Below are 19,832 nucleotides of genomic sequence, written 5' to 3'. Positions count from 1 at the left end.
AGTTAACTATGACAGATCTTTCAGATGGGAAATGGTAATTTGGAAAAAATTTCCCTCCTAAAGATGCAAAAGAGATTTCAGTCAGAAATTATTAACTTGTGTTTACTAAGATAAAGCACATCATAATCACACTCCTAAAAGTCATACAGTCCATAACAGCCTCATGCTCTTTCCTTTTTACATTTTTTAATGAACCCAAGGCTTAATTAATTAAAACCATAATTGTATCAATAATAAGTAATAGTAATAATTGGTTGTATTCAGTGTAACACAAGTATAGCAGAATATAAAACACATAGTATGTTCTTTGAGCCAGTAAATGCATGTTTTATTTCATCATAATAATGCCTAATTCTATGGTGTTTGGAGCTTTCACAATAATCTTTCTATCTTGGTGTGAAACCAGAAAAGACATTCTGGAAGTTACTACTTAGGAGTGCCCAGGAAGGGTGCAAACTGGGCTGGTTTCCTCATCCAGTCTGCAGGGTCCTAGCGGACCCCCTGCAGGAGGGACACAGCAACACCACAGAGCCCGGCGCCTCCCAACCCGACTCAATCCTTCTCAGTGTCTGAAAAATCCTGGGAGCCGGCCAGCCCAGGAGGGAGGCCCAGGGCCGCACTGCATCACTAATACCAGTCAGTTTCTCCCTCCCTCCTCCTCCCCCCTGCACAAAGCCCTGCCCTGGGTTTCTTCCTCCCTTCCTTCTTTTTCAGGCTTGTCACCACCAGGGCTGATGGGGAGGAGGTCCCCTGAATCGGGGCATAAAGTCTGCAAAGCCTCCAACTGCATATCCCTCTTCTGACCTGCTGCTTCCCCCAAACTCAGCCCTACTCATGGCAATAAACCTTGCTAGGAGGCCAGGTTCGTGGAAAGATGTCAAAGTATGTACACACACACACACACACACACACAAGATGTCAAAGTATGTACACACACACACACACACACACACAGTCAACTGGTAACCTGCTCTCTGATTAGACCCTGGAATTCTAGCTTTCTCATGGGATCATGGGAGATATTTTTCAGGGCATTTGCGGGGGCTTGCCCACAAATATATGTACAGAAAGAGAATCGACCTTCAGCTTAACTTCCTTCACCTCTTTCAACCCCCAGCAGCTGTAAATGTCATCAGCCTTTGCTGGAGGGCTCTCCCGCTACAGGACCACTGTCCTGAGCGGGACACTAGCTGAGGGCTCAGACTTCCACTCCTTGGTGTCAGCCGACCCACAGGGAACTTGCATCCCTTTGTCACTCCAAAGTGTGGGATCGTGAGCTGACCTGCAGGAATAACCACCGCTCTCCAACCTCTTCCTCCTGCTCAGGCAGCCACAGGGCCCATGAGCACATCCTCGGCCTAACCCGACGCCCAATCTGGGAGTGAAATGCAAGGCCCTTCGTCCTGAAGGATCACTTACAAGTGACTTCCTGGAAAAATCAAAGCGGGTGCTTCCTGGCATGTCTGCAGACATGTGAACTCACTGCACAACAAGCAGAAAATAGGAAGAAAAAGATCACATGACTTACAGTCACTAGTCACCCAATACATGTTAAGGTTTCATGTAAACTGTACCTCAATAAAGCTGTTGAATTGAAAAAAAAATGTACAGTAAGATAATAAAACACACAGGGAGGAGGAAACAGAAGAAAGTCCAATTTCCCAAAATATGAAAAAGGTACAGGTAAAGCAATCCAGCCTCCTGGTAGCGTATCATTTGCAGGAGAAACAGGCAGCCAGTAAAGAAAATATCCAAGAAGGCCAAAATTCACACCAAAAATTCTGCCCAGATGATTCTAATTCTGTTCTCAAATATCCACTACTTTATATTTCTTACAGATAAAGTAAGGGGACTTAGTTCTCTTTTAAAATGTATTCTTTATGTCCATCAGTTTATTTTCTCCCAGACACTTGAGGTATTTATAGAAATAAATATAAAATCACCACACATATATTGCTTTTTAATTTTGAAAATTGGAAGCACAATACTTTATTCAATCAATAAAACAAATGGTAAAATTTTTTAAATGTAAGTCCCTTAGTTCCAAAATATAGTCAGATAGGAGACAGGACACATAAAATGTAGGTGGAAGAAATTAAACCACTGTCGCGTATATCTATCCACCAATACCACTTTTTTTGAGAAGCTGTAAGATTTTATCAAACACGCACAATAAAATATAATCCTACTGAAGGTTCTGAATTGAATGTGAAAAATGTTTCTTCCGCTTTCTAACATTTTTGGGATCCATTCCAATGAAACTTTTTAATCAATAAAATATTAGTGACATTTCGTATGACTACGTATCTTTCCCGTCTTCAACTTTCAATGTTACATTTCTTTGAAAATAAGCACTTACTGTTATGTTGCTTTTCTGGCTAGGAAAAGACTCATTTTCCTCAAGGATCTTGGCATGTTTTTACCCTAAAGAAACTGCCATGTGCTAACAGTCTGTTTTCTATAATTCCGAGTGAGTGCTGACAGGAGAGCAGATATGTGTGCCATTTTTCTGAATCATCTCCGCACAGTAGAGGTTATAAATCTACCTGAAGAGCTCGCCATACCTGGCTCTGTCCCAGAGAACCTGAACAGCAATCAGCTCAAGCAAAATCTAAAACTCTGTACCTGACCTAAACTCATCACTATGACCCAATCCCCCACTGCTATGAGGTCAGAATTCATGAATATGAATCCAAAGCCATGACACCATTACATGATAAGTGTTTCCCTGTCCTCACCATGTAAACACTGTGTGTAAACATGCACCAACAAAGGAAACTTAACATTAGCTTCCCACCTGACCACCCAGGACACTCAGACTCCAATTCCAGCCTTAAATTCACTTCCCCTCACTGATCTAATCTGCCATTTCAGAGAAATCACTGCCATCCTGAAGTCATCCTACAATCTTCATATCCTAATGAAATACAACAATAACAAAGACATACAAAATACAAGACCAAAATTTTTTAATATTAGAAACAACAGATTTAAAATTACATTTTAATAAATATAAGAAATATATCAAGAATTATAAAAACTGTACATGTAACTGAAAGTGTACATACAATTTATATAGAGAATTGCTATTTTAATAACTTTCGTATTCCGTAATGCGTATATGCACACTTCGACTGAATACCTTAAAGTTTTTAATGTGATAAGTGAGCTTGCTTCTTGCTTGTTAATTTGTCTAACCTGGGCTGGATGGATGACAATGCTACTCTCAGGGGATAATGTATATTCAAACTGTTCCTGTGCTTTGTCTTAATGACACTTAAAGTCGAGAACCCGGTCTCGCACAGGGACGTTGAGGGGAACAGAAGAAGGGATTTTAAAGCAAGTTCAGCAAGCTCAGGATACTCATTTTTAACTTTTATCCAAAATGAAGGAAGTGATGCTGTATTTTCAAAATTCATTTTCAGTCCTTCATCAGCAGCCAGCTTCAACAAGTTATCCTGCAGGGTGACAGTTAAATTTAAGTTATCTTTTGATGAGAGGAATGGATTTTGGATCCATGAGTTCCCTATGCGTGGATCTTCTTTCGATGGAAAATACAATTCAAAACAATCTAACAAATTTGTAAGATGTTCATTGATAACTTTTCGCAGATAGACAATATCAAGGTCATTACCTACTTCATGGATAATTGTTGTTAAATTATGGAACATGTCATAACAATTCACAGAAACTCTGTTTCTCCAAGCTTCTAACTTTTGTTTTTGTCCTTCAATCTTATCAGCCATTGAAAAACATGTTGCATTCTTCCCTTGCATGGAAACGTTAAGATCATTAAAAATACTGAAGATATCAGATAAATAAGCAAGTCTGGCTGTCCAATTCACGTCTCTGAAAAGTTGGGACCAAACTGGCTTCTTGCTTTGCAGAAACACTAAGAGTTCATTTCGTATTTCGAACATTCTTGATAGAACTTTCCCCCGTGATAACCACCGCATCTCCGCGTGCAGTAACAGCTGCTTGTGATCCGCTTCCATATTGTCGCACAACAAAGAGAACAATCTCGAATTTAATGCATTAGATTTTACATAATTCACAATTTTTACTGTGTCAGTAAGCACACTATTTAGTTCAGCTGATATCTTTTTCATGGCCAGACCCTCTCGATGAATGAAGCAATGTGTTATTTTACACTCCGGCGCAAGTTCCTTAATCTGGGCCACCACCTCGGACCGTCTCCCTGTCATCGAAGCCGCGCCATCAGAACACAGGCCTACACAAAACTGAAATTCCAGACCACACTTGTTGACGACATAATTCTTCACAGCTTCACACAGTTCTGAGCTAGTTGTGTTTGTTGGCAAAGAGGCTGAAAAGAAGAATTCTTCCTTTATGTCATCATCGTGTTCAAACCGCACGTACACCAAGAGAACAATCATGTTAGCGATATCTCTGCACTCGTCCAGCTGCAGCGAGAAGTACTTTGCTTCTTTTATTTGCTCTATGAGCTGGTCTTCCATGTCACTGGCCAGCTCCTGAATGCGCCGGGCGATGGTGTCATTGGACAGGGGCACCTGAGCCACCTTCTTGGCAGCCGACTCTCCCAGCATCTCCAGGCAGACCTCCTTGATGCAGTCTTTCACCAGGGTCTCCGCAATCGTGTACGGCGTCTTGGACTTGGCCACAGGCAGCGCCACCTTGTAGGAAGCCCGCAGGGCGTTAATGTTTATGTGAGAAACACTGAGCACCTGCTTTGGTGGGCTCTTTAATTCACTACTCTTCCTCTCAAAGAATTCTTTTGGTTGTGAACTCATTTCTTTATGTTTTGAATATAAATGCCGCTTAAGTTTTGATGGTTTCATCGCTTCATTAGCCAGGATATCTCCACAAATAATACACTGTGGTTTCAGCACCTCACCATCAATTACAGCTATAAACCCAAACTCAATGTACGAGGGGTCATATTTCCGGGTGAAACCTGTGTGAACTCTTCTGCCTTTCACTTCCTCAGGCTGACTTCCACCTTTACCGTTTCTTCTACTCCTGCCCCCAGATTCAGAAAGGCTATGTTTCTTCTTGACAAACAAGTCCAGTGAAGCTCGTTTTGCCATCTGAAAATCAGGATTAAAAATAAATAAACACAAATGTTACTTTCCTCCTTTGTCTAATAATGTTAAACAAATTAAAAACTAGGTTTGATTACAAATTTAAAAATGGTTTTAAAATGAAGTTATAAAGATAAATAAATGCTTACATTTTTTCTGAGTTACAGCAGACAAACTAGCCATAAAATATCACGCACTGTAACTGTGCTTGAGTGCTATACAATGCCAGCACACGACTTGCCCTAGGAGTCAACATCCATACCTCCCAGCATTCTACTCGGAAACGCAAGTGCAGTAATCACGTGCTGGGCACTACGGCAATGTCAAATTGTGGCTAGTTTCTAAATACTCTTGATTAGTACACTTGCCCTACTGTGGACTGGTATAAAGTTTGCAGACCAGCGCTGATCCGAAGATCACACTCCAGTACCACTGGCCCAAATCAGGTGTAGCCCCCGTATTTCAAAACTCAACGCTGAACACACATTAACTCTATAAAACCTACGGATTTAAAATAAAGCTCTTTGGCTTTATCTCATGTTCTCCATTTATATCTGAAAACTGAACTTTTTCTCAACACAAACCCATATCTCGCAATCCAACTTGTCATCTCTTGTCCTTCCTAATTACTTCACTTGACCCAAGATGCCCTTTCTTGGCTCAGCTCCCCACCCAAAGTAACATTAAGTTCAGCTTTTCTCATGTTCATCCTCCTGTAGAAACACACCCTCACACACACCACTTACCCCCTAGATCTTAGCTTCCTTGTCCCCCCAAGGAATTCCTCACACCAGGACAGAGTGAGAGACTGTCATCACCCCACACAACAAATAAAGCAGCATTCAAGGTTATAACTTCCAACCTGATAAAAGGGTGGGGGGGGGGGAGATAGGAATTAGAAGTAATGGGCTTTTCTCTGGAGAAAACAAATCCAAGTTGACCACCCTGTGCTTTATTTAGTATATACCCTGCCAAACATTCTCACTCATCATGAGCACAGTGAAGAGTAATGAAGCTCTTCCCCTGCTTTCATCTACAACAGATACTCAAACTCTTACCCAATCCCCTACTTTGTCTGATGAAAATGGTGTCTCTGAAGGCTTTAGCATTTTGGAAGGTTGACCAGTCAAACTTCTTTGGATCTCATCATGTTTCCTTTTCATTGTGGTGGTCTCGTAGCAAAGACTGCACGTTATTCTGTGATGGTAGCCCGCAGTCCCATGTGGGGAGGGCACCCCGCAGACTGCATGGACACTTCCATCACATGATATGCAACTATTAGTACCTGAGCATTCTTTTTTACAAACTACACAGGATAAAAATTTTAATCTGCTTTCAGGAGGGTTTTTCATGGCCACCGTAGGAGTAATAGAAAGATTCTCTTCAATATCACTACTATCGGTTCCAGTCTCAACATTTTCTTCATACTGTGCTCCTGGTGGATTCTCTAATTCTTTGTCAGCTGGTTCAAATTCACTTTCTGGATTTGGGCTGGCAATGAGTTCTTCAGTTAACTGAGGATGACAGAGGCCTGGTTTAGCTTCAGAGCTAAATGTGCCTTCAAATGGATTTGGTTGCATACCTCTGTGATAGGGCTGATTTTGGATCATCTGAATGAACCACAAAAACTCAGCCCAGTGTGATGAGTTGTTAGTTTGCATCCAGGAGATAATCCTCTTTTGGATATCATCATTAGTTTGGTTCATAGAACTTTGGCTTTGACAGGGCTGAGGCTTCCCATGGACAATTTTCAACTCTGGCCAAATATTACTGAGTTCGTAGACAATCTGGCTTGAAAATTCCCTCCCATTGTCAGATTGTAGGACACTGGGAGCTCCAATAATTGTAAAAATATCTAAAAGAGCATGTGCCACTTCCTTAGGCCTTTTAGATTTTAGTGACCGCAAAAAACTCAACTTTGTACGAAGGTCTTGATAATGCATAATAAACTTATACTCCCCATCAGGATTCAATTGCATGTCTATAAGATCCACCTGGCATCTTGAACTAACTTCCTTAATTGGTTTTGATGTTAGAACTTTTTTGAGTTTCGAATGTTTCTGTTGGCAGGGTCCGCAGAGGGTCAGGTACAGCATTATAACTTCTTTTGTGATGTTTTTGTATTTTGCTTGCAGCTCCTTTTCCATGCGGGTACGTCCTCCATGCCCAATGCTGAGATGTGTGTTGTGCAGAATGTCAAATAACTCCTCACTGTGTAAGTAATACCGAACTTTATCTGTATCCCCATTTATAGCCTCAATCAGCTTCTCATTTCCTTGCACAAGGATCACATCAAACCTCGCTAAGCGACGGTAGTCAACAGACTCCTTTCTTGCCTTTGCTTTAGCCTCTTTCACTTCCCGTATTAACTGACAGTACTTTGCTTTGGAAAATATCTTGGTATTATTACTTTTGTTTTCCAGCAACACTGCTAAGTTCCTGAAGAACTTCTCTCTCATGTTTTCTGGTTCCATTTCTGGTTCATTAGTGTCTAAGCTACTGGGGTTATCATCACCCACCCTTTGAGACATCACGGAAAGCCACAAAAATGACCCTAAAATATAGAGAAAAAAATCAGTTAGAATATTTGGGAATATCATTTGAAACATATACACTGCCCAAGCAGTCACTAGAGCTTGGGGTAGAAACAGAGGCGTGGGCACACAAGTTGGGGGAACACAGGTTTGGTTAGGGAGCCCAGCCTTGGAGAAATAGAAGGTAACTGAAGAACCCAAGCTAGGAACAAAAAGTTCTGATCTAATAAAGAGATGTGACTTTCCAGAGCAGTATCTGGGATTGGCCTTAAAGTACTGTTTTATGTAAAACAAGAAGCAAATTGATGTTATTATTTATTTATTAACTATAAAAGATGATTTGTTTTGGCTAGAGAAGCCTCAGCAATTTACAGTAATAGTTTTTTTAAAAACTTTATTTTTTTAAAAACTTTAGTTTTTAAAAACTTTACTTTTATTTTTTAAGTAATCTCTACACACCATGTGGGGCTTGAACTCACAATCCCGAGATCAAAGAGTTTTGTGCTCTACTGACTGAGCCAGTCAGGTGCCCCAGTACTAGATCTTTTTTTAAAAAGCCCCAGACTATACCATGTTTTGTCCTATTAAGTCAAGTTAACTGTTACAGCAACATTTGGGGCTTATGTTTCAACATCTCGAAATGCGACTGAAAAGACCACCATATGGATAGTACTTCTTTCCACGTGAATACATTTTGTGTCACGCTGGGGAGCCATGAGTAGGAAAGGAGGGTGAAGCAGGATGAACTTGGGGGAAGAAAGGAATATAGGGCAATGTGAATGAGAACCAGAACATGAGCTCCAGAAGCAAGGAGGGTATTGGTAGGTGCAGGATAATTGGGGAGTTGTTAGGACTTCACAAGACGTAGAACGTGTTGATTATACTGGAGATTCTGGAAAAGATGTTGCTCCAGAACAGTCAGCCTGTGCTCTTGCCTCCACTACACCTTATCCTATTAACAGTCCTTAAAATGCTAAGGGGCATAGACCAGAAATTCCATTTTCTTCAGTAGAATTTCTGAGTAGCAATCCAAGTCTTAAACATCATGTGTGACAAAAACTGGGGCAGAGGCTTTAGAAATCAGACCAATGGGCACACGGACGAGTGCTCAGCATCCCTACTGATTTATCCTCTGATTTATCCACAGGGACGTAATTCCATTGCAAAATATCCATCAAAAATCTTGTATTCAATGATTTCTTACATTATTACCTGGCTGCTTAAATCCTTTAATAGCATCACCCAACACTGGCTGACCTTCCCTCAGACGAATTCAGTAAGGTTGCAATGGATGAGATTTCATAGCTTTTCAGCAAGGAGACCCTTCCCGCTCCCAAACGTCATCCTCCTTCTGGACCTCACCATTATCTTGCAGTGGGCGTGGCTCTGGAGATGCACATTCCATTCTGTCTTCCATAGATGGGAGCTGGGTACCCAGGCACTCCTGTGCCGCATCCAGGGGACTCATCTCCTCCATAGGAGTTTCAGGCCCATTTGTGTCCTGTGGGACCTGGGGGCAAATCGATACATCTGGAAATGAATATAGGTGATCACTGCACAAAACATTACTAAACCTCAGAACATTCTTGTACAGAAATAGAATGTGAGAAGAAAAAAAGTCTTCATTGAATTTTCTTTTCAATGTTTATTTTAGAGAGAGAGAAAGCACGTGCACGAGTGGGGGAGGGGCAGAGAGCAAGGGAGACACAGAACCCAAAGCAGGCTCCAGGCTCCGACCCGTGTTCAACTTGAACTCATGAATTGCAAGATCGTGACCTGAGTGGAAGTCGGATGCTTAACTGACTGAGCCAGCCAGGCGCCCCTTTGCTGAATTCTTAACATGAATGCCAAACAGAATAAGGAGAGATATCAAAAAAATGCTGGGACTAATAAAGCAGAGCCATGCAACAGAAACTCTCTCCATTGGACAGAAGTCGGTACTCATCCCTGTGGTTTTGGTTTTGGGGAATAACAACACAAACATTAAAGGAATCCTAAGTTGTGACAATTAAAAGAAAGTTGTAAATGGGTTTCAGTGTAAGCAATTAAAAATAAATATTTGGGGTGGGGGTTATGCAAATTATCTGATTGGGACTACTGCACCCAGAAAGGAATCTGACAGTTGTTTTAGAGTCAATGTGGAAAACCGGCCCAGTGTTATGCATGGGGAAACAGAAAACATCATCTGCTCCTTACACTAACCATCTCATGTATGGTTTATAACCAAATTTCCCTAACTGTCCCCAAAATATATTTTATGGTTTTAAGTCCATGAAACAATATTTATACGTTATACCTTTTGCTTCCTCTCATCTAAAAAAGACAGGAATCTTTTTTATGACATTCAATTTTGAAAAGTCAGACCCAGTTATCTTATAGAATGTCAGAGATTTGTCTTGGTTCCTCACAAACAGATTCTGGTGAGTAATTTTTGGAAGAATGCTACGTAAGTGATGTGTACTTACGGTGTCATGTCACAGGGCACATGCTATCAAGTTATTTCATTATCGATAATGCTAAATTTGATCAGTTAGTTAAGGCCGTGATCACCAGATCTATCTACTCATTTTCCCACTGTAATTACTAAGTCAGCAATGGGGTAAGAGCGTGCATGGACATCAAGAGCCTGTTCCCCAATGTTTTTAGCATTCACTGATGATTTTTGCTTGAATCAATTTTTATACTGGGGGCTACTGCCTGCCTTTATAATTTCTTCTACATTTATTAGCCAGCAATTTCCCATAAAGAGCTTTCTATCATTTTGAATATCACTATAGACTTATTTTGTAATCTATTCCTTCCTTACTCATGCTGGTCGCCAACTGTCTCCCATCTCGCCCCTGGGGCCCCTTTGATCAGGCTCCTGCATTGTTTGAACATGACCCTGCTAGGTCACATCCATTTTTCCAGAAAAATGAACACATGACCACACTGTCGTTTCCCTGTATCAGGACTAGTTTCAACGGTTTTCCCAATAAGTCTTGATTCATTTTGGAGCAACACTATTAGTAACAAAGACTGAGTAGGAGGTTGGCTCATTGTTCATGATGCCTCGTCCCCTCCAGGCACTTTCACGGATAGAGCTGGTAAACATATTTACAGAATATCATGAATTCAATACAATTTCAACACAGTAAGATTTATTTCACCTTTCTAACATTTATTTATTTTTGAGACAGAGACAGAGAATGAACAGGGGAGGGGCAGAGAGAGAGGGAGACACAGAATCTGAAACAGGCTCCAGGCTCTGAGCCGTCAGCACAGAGCCCGACGCGGGGCTGGAACTCACGGACCGTGAGATCATGACCTGAGCCGAAGTCGGATGCTTAACCAACCAAGCCACCCAGGCGCCCCTATTTCACCTTTCTATATTCCATTTTAATATATACCTTCTCCCACGGTGAAACAAAAACTTAGTTCAATATGATGTATATATTTACTCATTTGCCCTCACCTACAATAAGCACAGAACAGTTTCAGAATTTACAATGCTTTGTGTTGTAGAACATTTCCAACGACATACCTACTATGTGAAATCAATATCTTTGCAGCTTTATATGTACACAGACAGTAAGTATTCCACTAAGAGCATATAGTCAGAGTACTGTGTTCAAGTTACTTGAATTGTTTTTTTGCTCTGTTATTAATAATAATTTGATATACAGTTGAGTTCATCTGTTTCTGTGTTTAATCACTTTGAGTTTAACATTGCTTTTTATTTTTATTTTTTTATTGTTTTTGTTTTATTTTTTATTTTTGAGAGAGAGCAAGCGAGGGAGGGGCAGAGAGAGAGTGAGACACAGAATCCGAAGCAGGGTTCAGGCTCTGAGCTGTCAGCACAGGGCTCAAAATCATGGACTGTGAGATCATGACCCGAGCTGAAGTCAGGTGCTTAACTGACTGAGCCACCCAGGTGCCCTTTAACATTGCTTTTTAAATATTGGAAGCATTGCTTTTGAATTTTTTTCTCTAGGAGATATTTCTGAACAGCCGGTACTGGGACTCCCAAGTTTCTGCCTTTCTGTTAAGTGTCATGAAAAAAAACACTTTTTTCTAAGCCAATTTAGAAAAGGAAAAAAAAAAAAAAAAGCTATATGTATCTTTACTCTAGAAGCCAATGTATCTTTTCTTTGAAAAACTGTAACAATACAAAATTGCCATAGCATTCCCAAATGCAGAAGTTATGACAGGAAAGTAAAAGTCCCAATAAAGTATCCAAGGGAAAAAAAAATATATTTGAAGCATTTAAATGGTACAAAAGATGAAAACATACAGTTTTAAACAGTTTTTTAATTAATTAATTTATTTTGGGAGAGGGGAGGGGCAGAGAGAGAAGGAGAGAGAGAATCCCAAGCAGGCTCCGTGCCATCGGCTCAGAGAGCAACGTGGGGCTCAATCCCACAAACCACAAGATCATGACCTGAGCCAAAACCAAGCATCCAACACTTAACCGACTGAGCCACCCAGATGCCCCCAAAAATCAAAACACGTATTCAGAGAAATATTGCTTATATTCTACTCCCCCTTCACTCCCATAAGAAACCATTTTTGTTGGTGATGGTTTACCCTCAGTTTATTTTTGCAAAAATATGTAAAACACATATATACATACATATACACCAATATTTGCACTTATATACATATACACATAATATATACAAATTTAATGCAAATGTGTCTATACTTTTCTATACTATACATAGTAGTTCACACCTTCCTTTTTTCACTTGCTAGGAGAATATTCTCCAGAGGTCACCTCATACCAGTTCATAGATACCCTCTTCACTTCTATGTACATGGTCACGTTACATTCATGCGCCACAGTTTATTCAGTCACTGTACATGGATCAGCATTTAGGTTGCTTACAACATTCTGCTTTTACAAATAGCTGCAATGAAAAACTATGTCTATGTCGTCTCTTCTTTGTAGGTGCGTATATTCAAAGCAAATTCCCAGAAAGGGTATTGCTGGGTGGGTCAAAGGGTACAAATAGGCGTTAGATGCACAAGTAGGCGTTAGATGGTGCCCAAATCTGCCCCACCCCCAAAGGAAAGGTGCCATCTTGTACGTGTACCAGCGACATACGACAGGACCTATCTTCCTGTCAGGCCACCACACTGTGTTGCCAAGCTTTTGAAATTTTGCCATCTGACAGGTGACAAAAGTACTTCAATGTAGCTTTGATTTGTAATTTTATGATGGAAGTGGAGCACCTTTTTGTACAGTTAAAAGTCATTCATTTATCTGTTTATGAAAACTGCTCATGTCTCTTGATCATTTTTATTGCATTTGCCAAAAAGATTAGCTTTTATCTATGATAAATCTTACAAATATTTTCACTAAAATTTATCATTTTTATTTCTGTGTGGGTTTTCTGTCCTGCATTTTTAAATTATTTCACGAAGAAAAATTTCTTGATATTATTTCTGGGTTTGGAGTAATTCTGTACACCCAGATAATAAAATACGTCATTCACACTTTATCCTAGTAGTTGGGTATTTAAAATTTTATGTATTGATCTCTGACACATTTAAAGGTTGTTTCTGATATATGGTAGGAGGCACAGATTTAATGTGCCTTTTCAAAATGGCTATGTCCCTTTATCCCAACATTTATTTAATTTTTTTAACGTTTATTTATTTTTGAGATAGGGAGACCGAGCATGAGTAGGGGAGGGGCAGAGAGAGAAGGGGAGGGGGGGAGACACAGAATCTGAAGCAGGCTCCAGGCTCTGAGCTGTCAGCACAGAGCCTGATGCAGGGCTTGAACTCACGAACTATGAGATCATGACCTGAGCCAAAAGTCAGATGCTTAACCGACTGAGCCACCCAGGCGCCCCTATCCCAACATTTATTTAAAAGTCCATTTCTCCTTACGGTGATTTGAGATGGCAAATGTATTGTACAATTTTCATATGTGCTTGGGTCTACTTTTGTACTTTCTATTGCTTTATTGATCCATCTACTCATGTATCAGTACCATGATGTCATCTAAAGATGCTTTACGGTAGGTTAGTATCTAGTAAGACTATTTCCTTCTTTTCAAGTTTTTCCAGTGATTCTTTCATGCTCACAGTATGAATGAAGTTCACGTTTTTAAAAAAAAATTCATTAATTAATTAAATTAAATTAAATTAAATTTAATTTAATTTAATGTTTATTTTTTGGGACAGAAAGAGAGCACAAGCAGGGTAGAGGCAGAGAGAGGGAGACACAGAATCTGAAGCAGGCTCCAGGCTCTGAGCTGTTAGCACAGTACCGAATGCTGGGATTGAACCCACGTACCGCGAGGTCATGACCTGAGCCAAGATCAAGAGTTGGCTATTCAACTGAGCCACCCAGGTGCCCCTTCCCTTCTCTGATCTTAAGAATAAGACATCATATGTGGGGGCACTTGCTGGCTGAGTGGGTTGAGCTGACTCTTGATATCAGCTCAGGTCAGGATCCCAGGATCATGGGATCAGTCCCACCTGGGGCTCCTTGGTGGGTGTGGAGCCTGCTTAAGATTCTCTCCCTCTCTCTGTCCCTCTCCCTCACTTGTGCTCGCTCTCTCTAAAATAAGAAAAGAGAAAAAGAAAAATCTGGATTAAAAGAAAAAGACATCCTATGTAGATTGGTTTGTATAATAAATAGGCTACGTTTCAATTTGCCCGAATCTTTTTTTTTTAAAAAAATTTTTTTTTCAACGTTTTTTATTTATTTTTGGGACAGAGAGAGACAGAGCATGAACGGGGGAGGGGCAGAGAGAGAGGGAGACACAGAACCGGAAACAGGCTCCAGGCTCCGAGCCATCAGCCCAGAGCCCGACGCGGGGTTCGAACTCCCGGACCGCGAGATCGTGACCTGGCTGAAGTCGGACGCTTAACCGACTGCGCCACCCAGGCGCCCCTGCCCGAATCTTTACATAACTGGGAGAAAGAGTCGTGGAGTGAAGACGATATGCCAGCCGGGGGACAGGGGAACCTGCTGCTTATAGTTCAATAATCCTATCAGTTCTGCAAAGACTCTTACAGCAACTAAAACACGAACCCGAAGACCTGCGGCTGCGGCCGCTCCTCCCCCACCGCGCCCGCGCACACCCTTCTGTCTATGCAGCGGAGGGACTCGCCAGGTCCCGGAAGGACGTCCACCACCGGACTTTAAAGGGTGACTCCGGGCGGTAGTAATGAATTACAGAAATGAAATTAACCTCAAACCCGTTATGACCGTCATTTGTCTTTCACTCTATGATTCCTGGATTTGATTTTAAAAATTTTCTAATACGAAAGTTCTGGTTGTAAAATCGTGGTATAATGCGGCCACAGTCATTAGAAATGCATATATTTCCCAATTAGACACTTAACTCATATTGGCTTTAAAAAATGGGGGGAGGGGGTGTTCTTTTTGTCACATGACAAGAGGTGTCGAGGAGGGCAGCTGTCCTCACCACCCTGGGGTTCTTGCTCGTGCCCACCATTGTGCAGGCCTGGACACCAGCTAGGTTCATGACAGGCGGTGGGCAAAGACAGAATAAACGCACCTGCCCCATCTTACAAGGAAAGTACAAGCTTTCACAGAAACTGCCAGAAACTGTGCCTACTTCTCCCGGGCCAGGCCTGTGTTGCAAAGCCAACTCCAGTAGGAGGAAAGCTGGAAAAGTAGGTAGGTACATGGCCAACATGAACAAAATCAACGCTTTTTATGGAAGAAGCAAGTGGGGGGGGGGCGGGGGGGGGGAATAGGTTTCCCCTGCTACACAAAAGTAGGGCGTTCCTGTGAAAACTGTTGAAGCAGAAAGGGCACGGGCGCCTGGGTGGCGCAGTCGGTTAAGCGTCCGACTTCAGCCAGGTCACGATCTCGCGGTCCGTGGGTTCGAGCCCCGCGACGGGCTCTGGGCTGATGGCTCGGAGCCTGGAGCCTGTTTCCGATTCTGTGTCTCCCTCTCTCTCTGCCCCTTCCCCGTTCATGCTCTGTCTCTCTCTGTCCCAAAAATAAAATAAAAACGTTGAAAAAAAAAATTAAAAAAAAACCAAAAAAAAAAAACAAAGTGGTATAAAGTGGAGAGCTAGAACCCACACTTTCTGAAAGCAGGGGTGCCTGTGTTCCGAGAGGGCAGCTAAGCATGTCTGCAACAATGGCATTTCCCCTTCTTCCAGAAATCACACAGAAACAAGAAAAATGAGAAACATGTATGCAAACTTAGTATTCTACAAGACTAGGGAGAGCTCTATAACCCTGAGTCATATGAAAATCTATCAAATACGAACATTACCCAGAACTGACCAAACACCAAGTCCTACCAACGGCCACATTTCTCAACAAAGTAGAAGAGGAACATTCTCAAGAAACAGGCACATCTGCAGGAAAAAAAAAAAAAAACACAACTATATTGTTTCTTTGAAACAAAAGCAGGAGGTGTGCTGGCTGGAGGGAAGAGGAAAATACATGCTTTCTACAAAACTAAACACAAAAGTGACAGGATTTATGGAGAAAATAAAGTTACAGGATAGACTACTTAAGATATACACAACTTTGTCACCAGAGTGCTAATAAAACCATGGTCCTAGTAATATACAAGCCTAGTCAGAAAGATACTGTAAAGGATGATTGCATCCCGTATAGCACTGTACCTCAGTGAGGCGATGCTACTGTGCCACAAAGTGGGCTCAGGAAAGGGGAAGGAGTAGAGACTCTGTCCTCAGAAGTTCAGGAGGAGAAGCATTTGCACATCTTCCAAGAAATGCAGCCATTTCAGAAAACCATGATCTGGTTCCGGCTCATCAATCGTGTGTTTACTTCTTTGACACTGACTTACAGATGCAGTTCCTGCTGCTTAAACATTTCCCTTCTTTTGTAAAGGAGCTGCTTGTATGGTTCCAAATGGGACCTTATGCATGAAGCACAATCCTGTGGCACTCTGCATGGCAGTCATTCAGCATCTTCTGTCCACTCCCCCTGTATCCTACCTGAACCTCAGGTGACAGAAGTGAGCCGTCCGCTCCCCCTCCGTCCTACCTGAACCATCATGCCAGGCCTCCACAGTAATATCAGCGGCAGGTTTAATGTGCAATTGACTCCAGAATGCGAAAACTGTGTGTGCATTTCACCCGCTGTAGGTGCAATAAACACCTTGAATGTTCTCCTTAAGTAATAAGCTTTAAAGGCTGCAATCACACCCCAATCAAGGGGCTGGAGTAAAGAAGTTGTACTAGGAGAGAAAAGAGAACTTCAGTATCTGGTGAAAGGGTAGCAACTGTTCGAGGAGGGATTGATGTATGCTAAGACTTTTGAAAGATAATTTTTTCCTCCTGCAGTTACCTTTTTAGTCACGTAGGAAAAAACATCACCTAAAAGACCAATAAATATCTGCCTGTTATCCAGCCTCTCTTGTTACAACTACAGCAGGCTAGTCTTTCCGACTCCTTTCAAAGCTCATGCGTACAGAACGTGAGGACTCACAGCAGTCCTCGGCTTTACATCTCCACTGGGATTTGCACCCCGCATCACATCACACGATCTTGTGTGGCCTCAAGCCCTCGTGTGTGTTGTGTGTTTCCTCCTTAGAGATACAGACCCTTGAGGGAATGTGCTTCCCGTGCAGCCTGGTTTCATCAAAATTAAAATCTGATCCAGGGCATAGCCTTCTTCATCAATCAGATTCCTTCGCCCTGGGAGAACCGTACAGCTTCCTCTATCCACACTCACAGTTCACCAGAGAGCTTAGCACTGGAAGACACAGCCGTTCTTGAAGTCACTAAACCAGCCACTGCTTCCACTAAGTGAAGACACTTGTAGCTTTTTCCTGAAGGTCTTCATATATTGCGAAGACTTCCCTTTATTTGAGAAAGGATGCCTCTGATTCCTTCTTTGTTTGGCATTCAATCCACACACTTAACCGACGTTCCAGTTTTTCCATTTCCTTACACCCCGTCCAAACAAACTTTGTAGCACTGGCAGATGTGCCAGCTAGAGAACTTTCTGTTACTTCCCAGTTCTTTTACTGTCTCTAGCAGTATGCAACGTTGACTCCTTTACACCAGTTGCACAATGTCACAGATTCTTCCATTTTCTTGAAAGCATCTTGTAATTTTGAGCTTTTCTTCAATTCTTAAAGCTGTTCTTTTATGTTCGCTAGCAAAGATTTTATCACCAGCATGCTTCTGTGGCACTTGTAAACCCCTCTGCTTGCTCATTTTCTGGAATACAAAAAAGTTTAACAAAAAATGCACAAAGTTGGGAGGGAACCATGCAAAGAAGCATTTCCAAAACAGAGACTGGCCAAGAGGAAGGATGTGGAGGTGAATGGGCAAATGGGCGTTTGGTACAGTACTGCCCGTCTTCACGGTTTGCTGCATCCGCTATAATCACACACCTTGCATTCAGCTGCTCTCACTCGGCGGCCCAAAACATCGACTTGCTGGTAAAATTCATGTACGCGCCAGAACGATTTCAATGTTACACGGACTCATTTCCTTATTTATCAATCTCATATGAGAGATCTGCATTCCAGAAAAACATGTCTTAATGGATCAGACTGTATACATAAAATGTTCATATTTAAGGAGTTCAGATGCTCAGATACTATGATGGATAGTATCATTATAGAAATGTGACTGGTAATGTCCGTAATGTTCTAAAATTACTGTCCTAGAAGGCATGTATGCGCCCTTAAAAATAACCTCTAGCGTAAGGGTGAAGGACCAGATACTGGACTCAATACGTTTCACATACCAACAACTCCAAGTACTGAAAACCATCTAGAAAATGATGGAACTAATCTCTTTGTTGTACAAACGAAGACACTAAAGCCCAGAGAAGGTTTGATACGCCAAAGGCTACACAGCTAATTAGTGACAGGGCCTATTATGGAACCCAAATCTCATCATTCCCTTTTTCCTGATATTTCTACTACGTGCGGCTACTTCTCTATTTGTCTTTCCCAGAAGGTGTTCCTTATATCCTGATACTGATCTGTTTTCATATGTGGTCAAAGTAGTGGGCATCAGAAGAGTTTAATCTCACAGCCACTAAATAAAGTGTATTTTCTACTGATAAGCAATAGATCAAGGTTTCCCATGTGGTTACATCATCTATTTCTGTGGATTAGCTGTCGCTTACGTGCAAACTGTTATCCCATAAGCCTGAATCTATTCGTCTACACCGGTGATCAAATAATAATGCCCCAAACCGGAATGTGCCGCCACCAGTGTGGAGTTGATGGCACGTACTCCAGCTTGGACCCACGCCCTCAACTTCTGCACAGAAGAGGCACCTCCGAGGTCTCACCTGCTGCCTAGGCTCGTCCAGCTCCCGCTCCAGATCCTCCAGCACGGTCACCACCTCCTCCCCGCTCTCCGGGTGGTGCTCCCGCACCCAGGCCTGGAGCTCCTCGGGCAGGATGGTCAGGAACTGCTCCAGCACCAGCAGCTCCAGGATCTGCTCCTTGGTGTGTATATCCGGGCTCAGCCACTGGCGGCACAGCTCGCGGAGCCGGCGCAGCGCCTCGCGGGGTCCAGGCGTCTCCTGGTAGCAGAAGTGTCTGAAGCGCTGGCGACAGAGTTCCCTGGTGTGACACAGAGTCTTCTGCAGGCAGGAGTCCTGATCCCAAACATGGTCTTCTTCCTTGACCTTCACTTGGATGATGTCCCCGTGCGCCTCTGACGCTGGGCTAGCCGAGGCTGGGACGCGCGCGCAGGCCGCGGCCATGCCGCACTCCACCTGCGGTCTGGGCAGGTGCGGGGCGTCCCGCCCGCTCCTCAGTCAGCGAAGTTCTGCACGAGGAACCCCGTCAAACACAGAAGACAGACGCGGAGAGAGGGCACTGGCTTCCGTGGCCCCACGGGGCGGCCACCCGAGCGCCTCCGTCCGCAGGGAAGCGGTCCCGGCCCGCCCCGGAAGCGGCGGGCTCTCAGCCGCTAAGGGGTCGCAGGCCCGCTCGCCGCGCCGCCCGCTCCCTGCGAGGCGCAGAGCCGAGGCCGCGTGGCCCCGCGCGCAGGCGCCGAGCCGGCCGGGGGCAGGGACGGGCCGGGGCTGCGGGCGGCGCGCGGCGAACGGAGCCGGCTGTCGCCGCGCACACGCCGCCTCCCCGCGGCCGCAGTCCGCACCTCCGAGGGCCGCCGTCCCGGCCGGCGGGGCTGCCCCGCGCTCCCGCCGCGAAACGCGCCTCCCCGCCGCCCGGCGCGCACTTCCGGTCCGCTCTAGGACTGCGGGCGGTGCGAGCTCTCGGTGGTCGTGGCGGCGGACCGCTGCGCCCCGG

General features: G+C 43.2%; 1 protein-coding gene across 2 annotated transcripts; it reads right to left on the bottom strand.

Annotated features, from left to right (window-relative positions):
* Nucleotides 1-1,953: 1,953 nt before the first annotated feature.
* On the bottom strand, nucleotides 1,954-19,744 carry ZBED9 (zinc finger BED-type containing 9). 2 transcript variants are annotated; one of them, XM_043590565.1, is made up of 4 exons: nucleotides 18,863-19,689; nucleotides 8,960-9,107; nucleotides 6,122-7,617; nucleotides 1,954-5,069 (listed from the first exon to the last, which is right to left on the bottom strand). In XM_043590565.1, exons 1-4 carry the CDS (start codon nucleotides 19,280-19,282, stop codon nucleotides 3,153-3,155), a joined length of 3,981 nt encoding a protein of 1,326 aa, XP_043446500.1. In that variant the 5' UTR covers nucleotides 19,283-19,689; the 3' UTR covers nucleotides 1,954-3,152. The 2 variants fall into 2 exon arrangements, with proteins under 2 accessions (XP_043446500.1, XP_043446501.1); XM_043590566.1 differs by lacking the exons at nucleotides 1,954-5,069; nucleotides 6,122-7,617; nucleotides 8,960-9,107 and adding an exon at nucleotides 15,621-17,772 and having other exon boundaries at nucleotides 18,863-19,744.
* Nucleotides 19,745-19,832: the final 88 nt, after the last annotated feature.

The sequence above is a fragment of the Prionailurus bengalensis genome, chromosome B2 (genome assembly GCF_016509475.1).
Source record: "Prionailurus bengalensis isolate Pbe53 chromosome B2, Fcat_Pben_1.1_paternal_pri, whole genome shotgun sequence".
Taxonomy (NCBI): Eukaryota; Metazoa; Chordata; class Mammalia; order Carnivora; family Felidae; genus Prionailurus; species Prionailurus bengalensis.
This window is presented reverse-complemented; position numbering and strand designations above follow the sequence as displayed.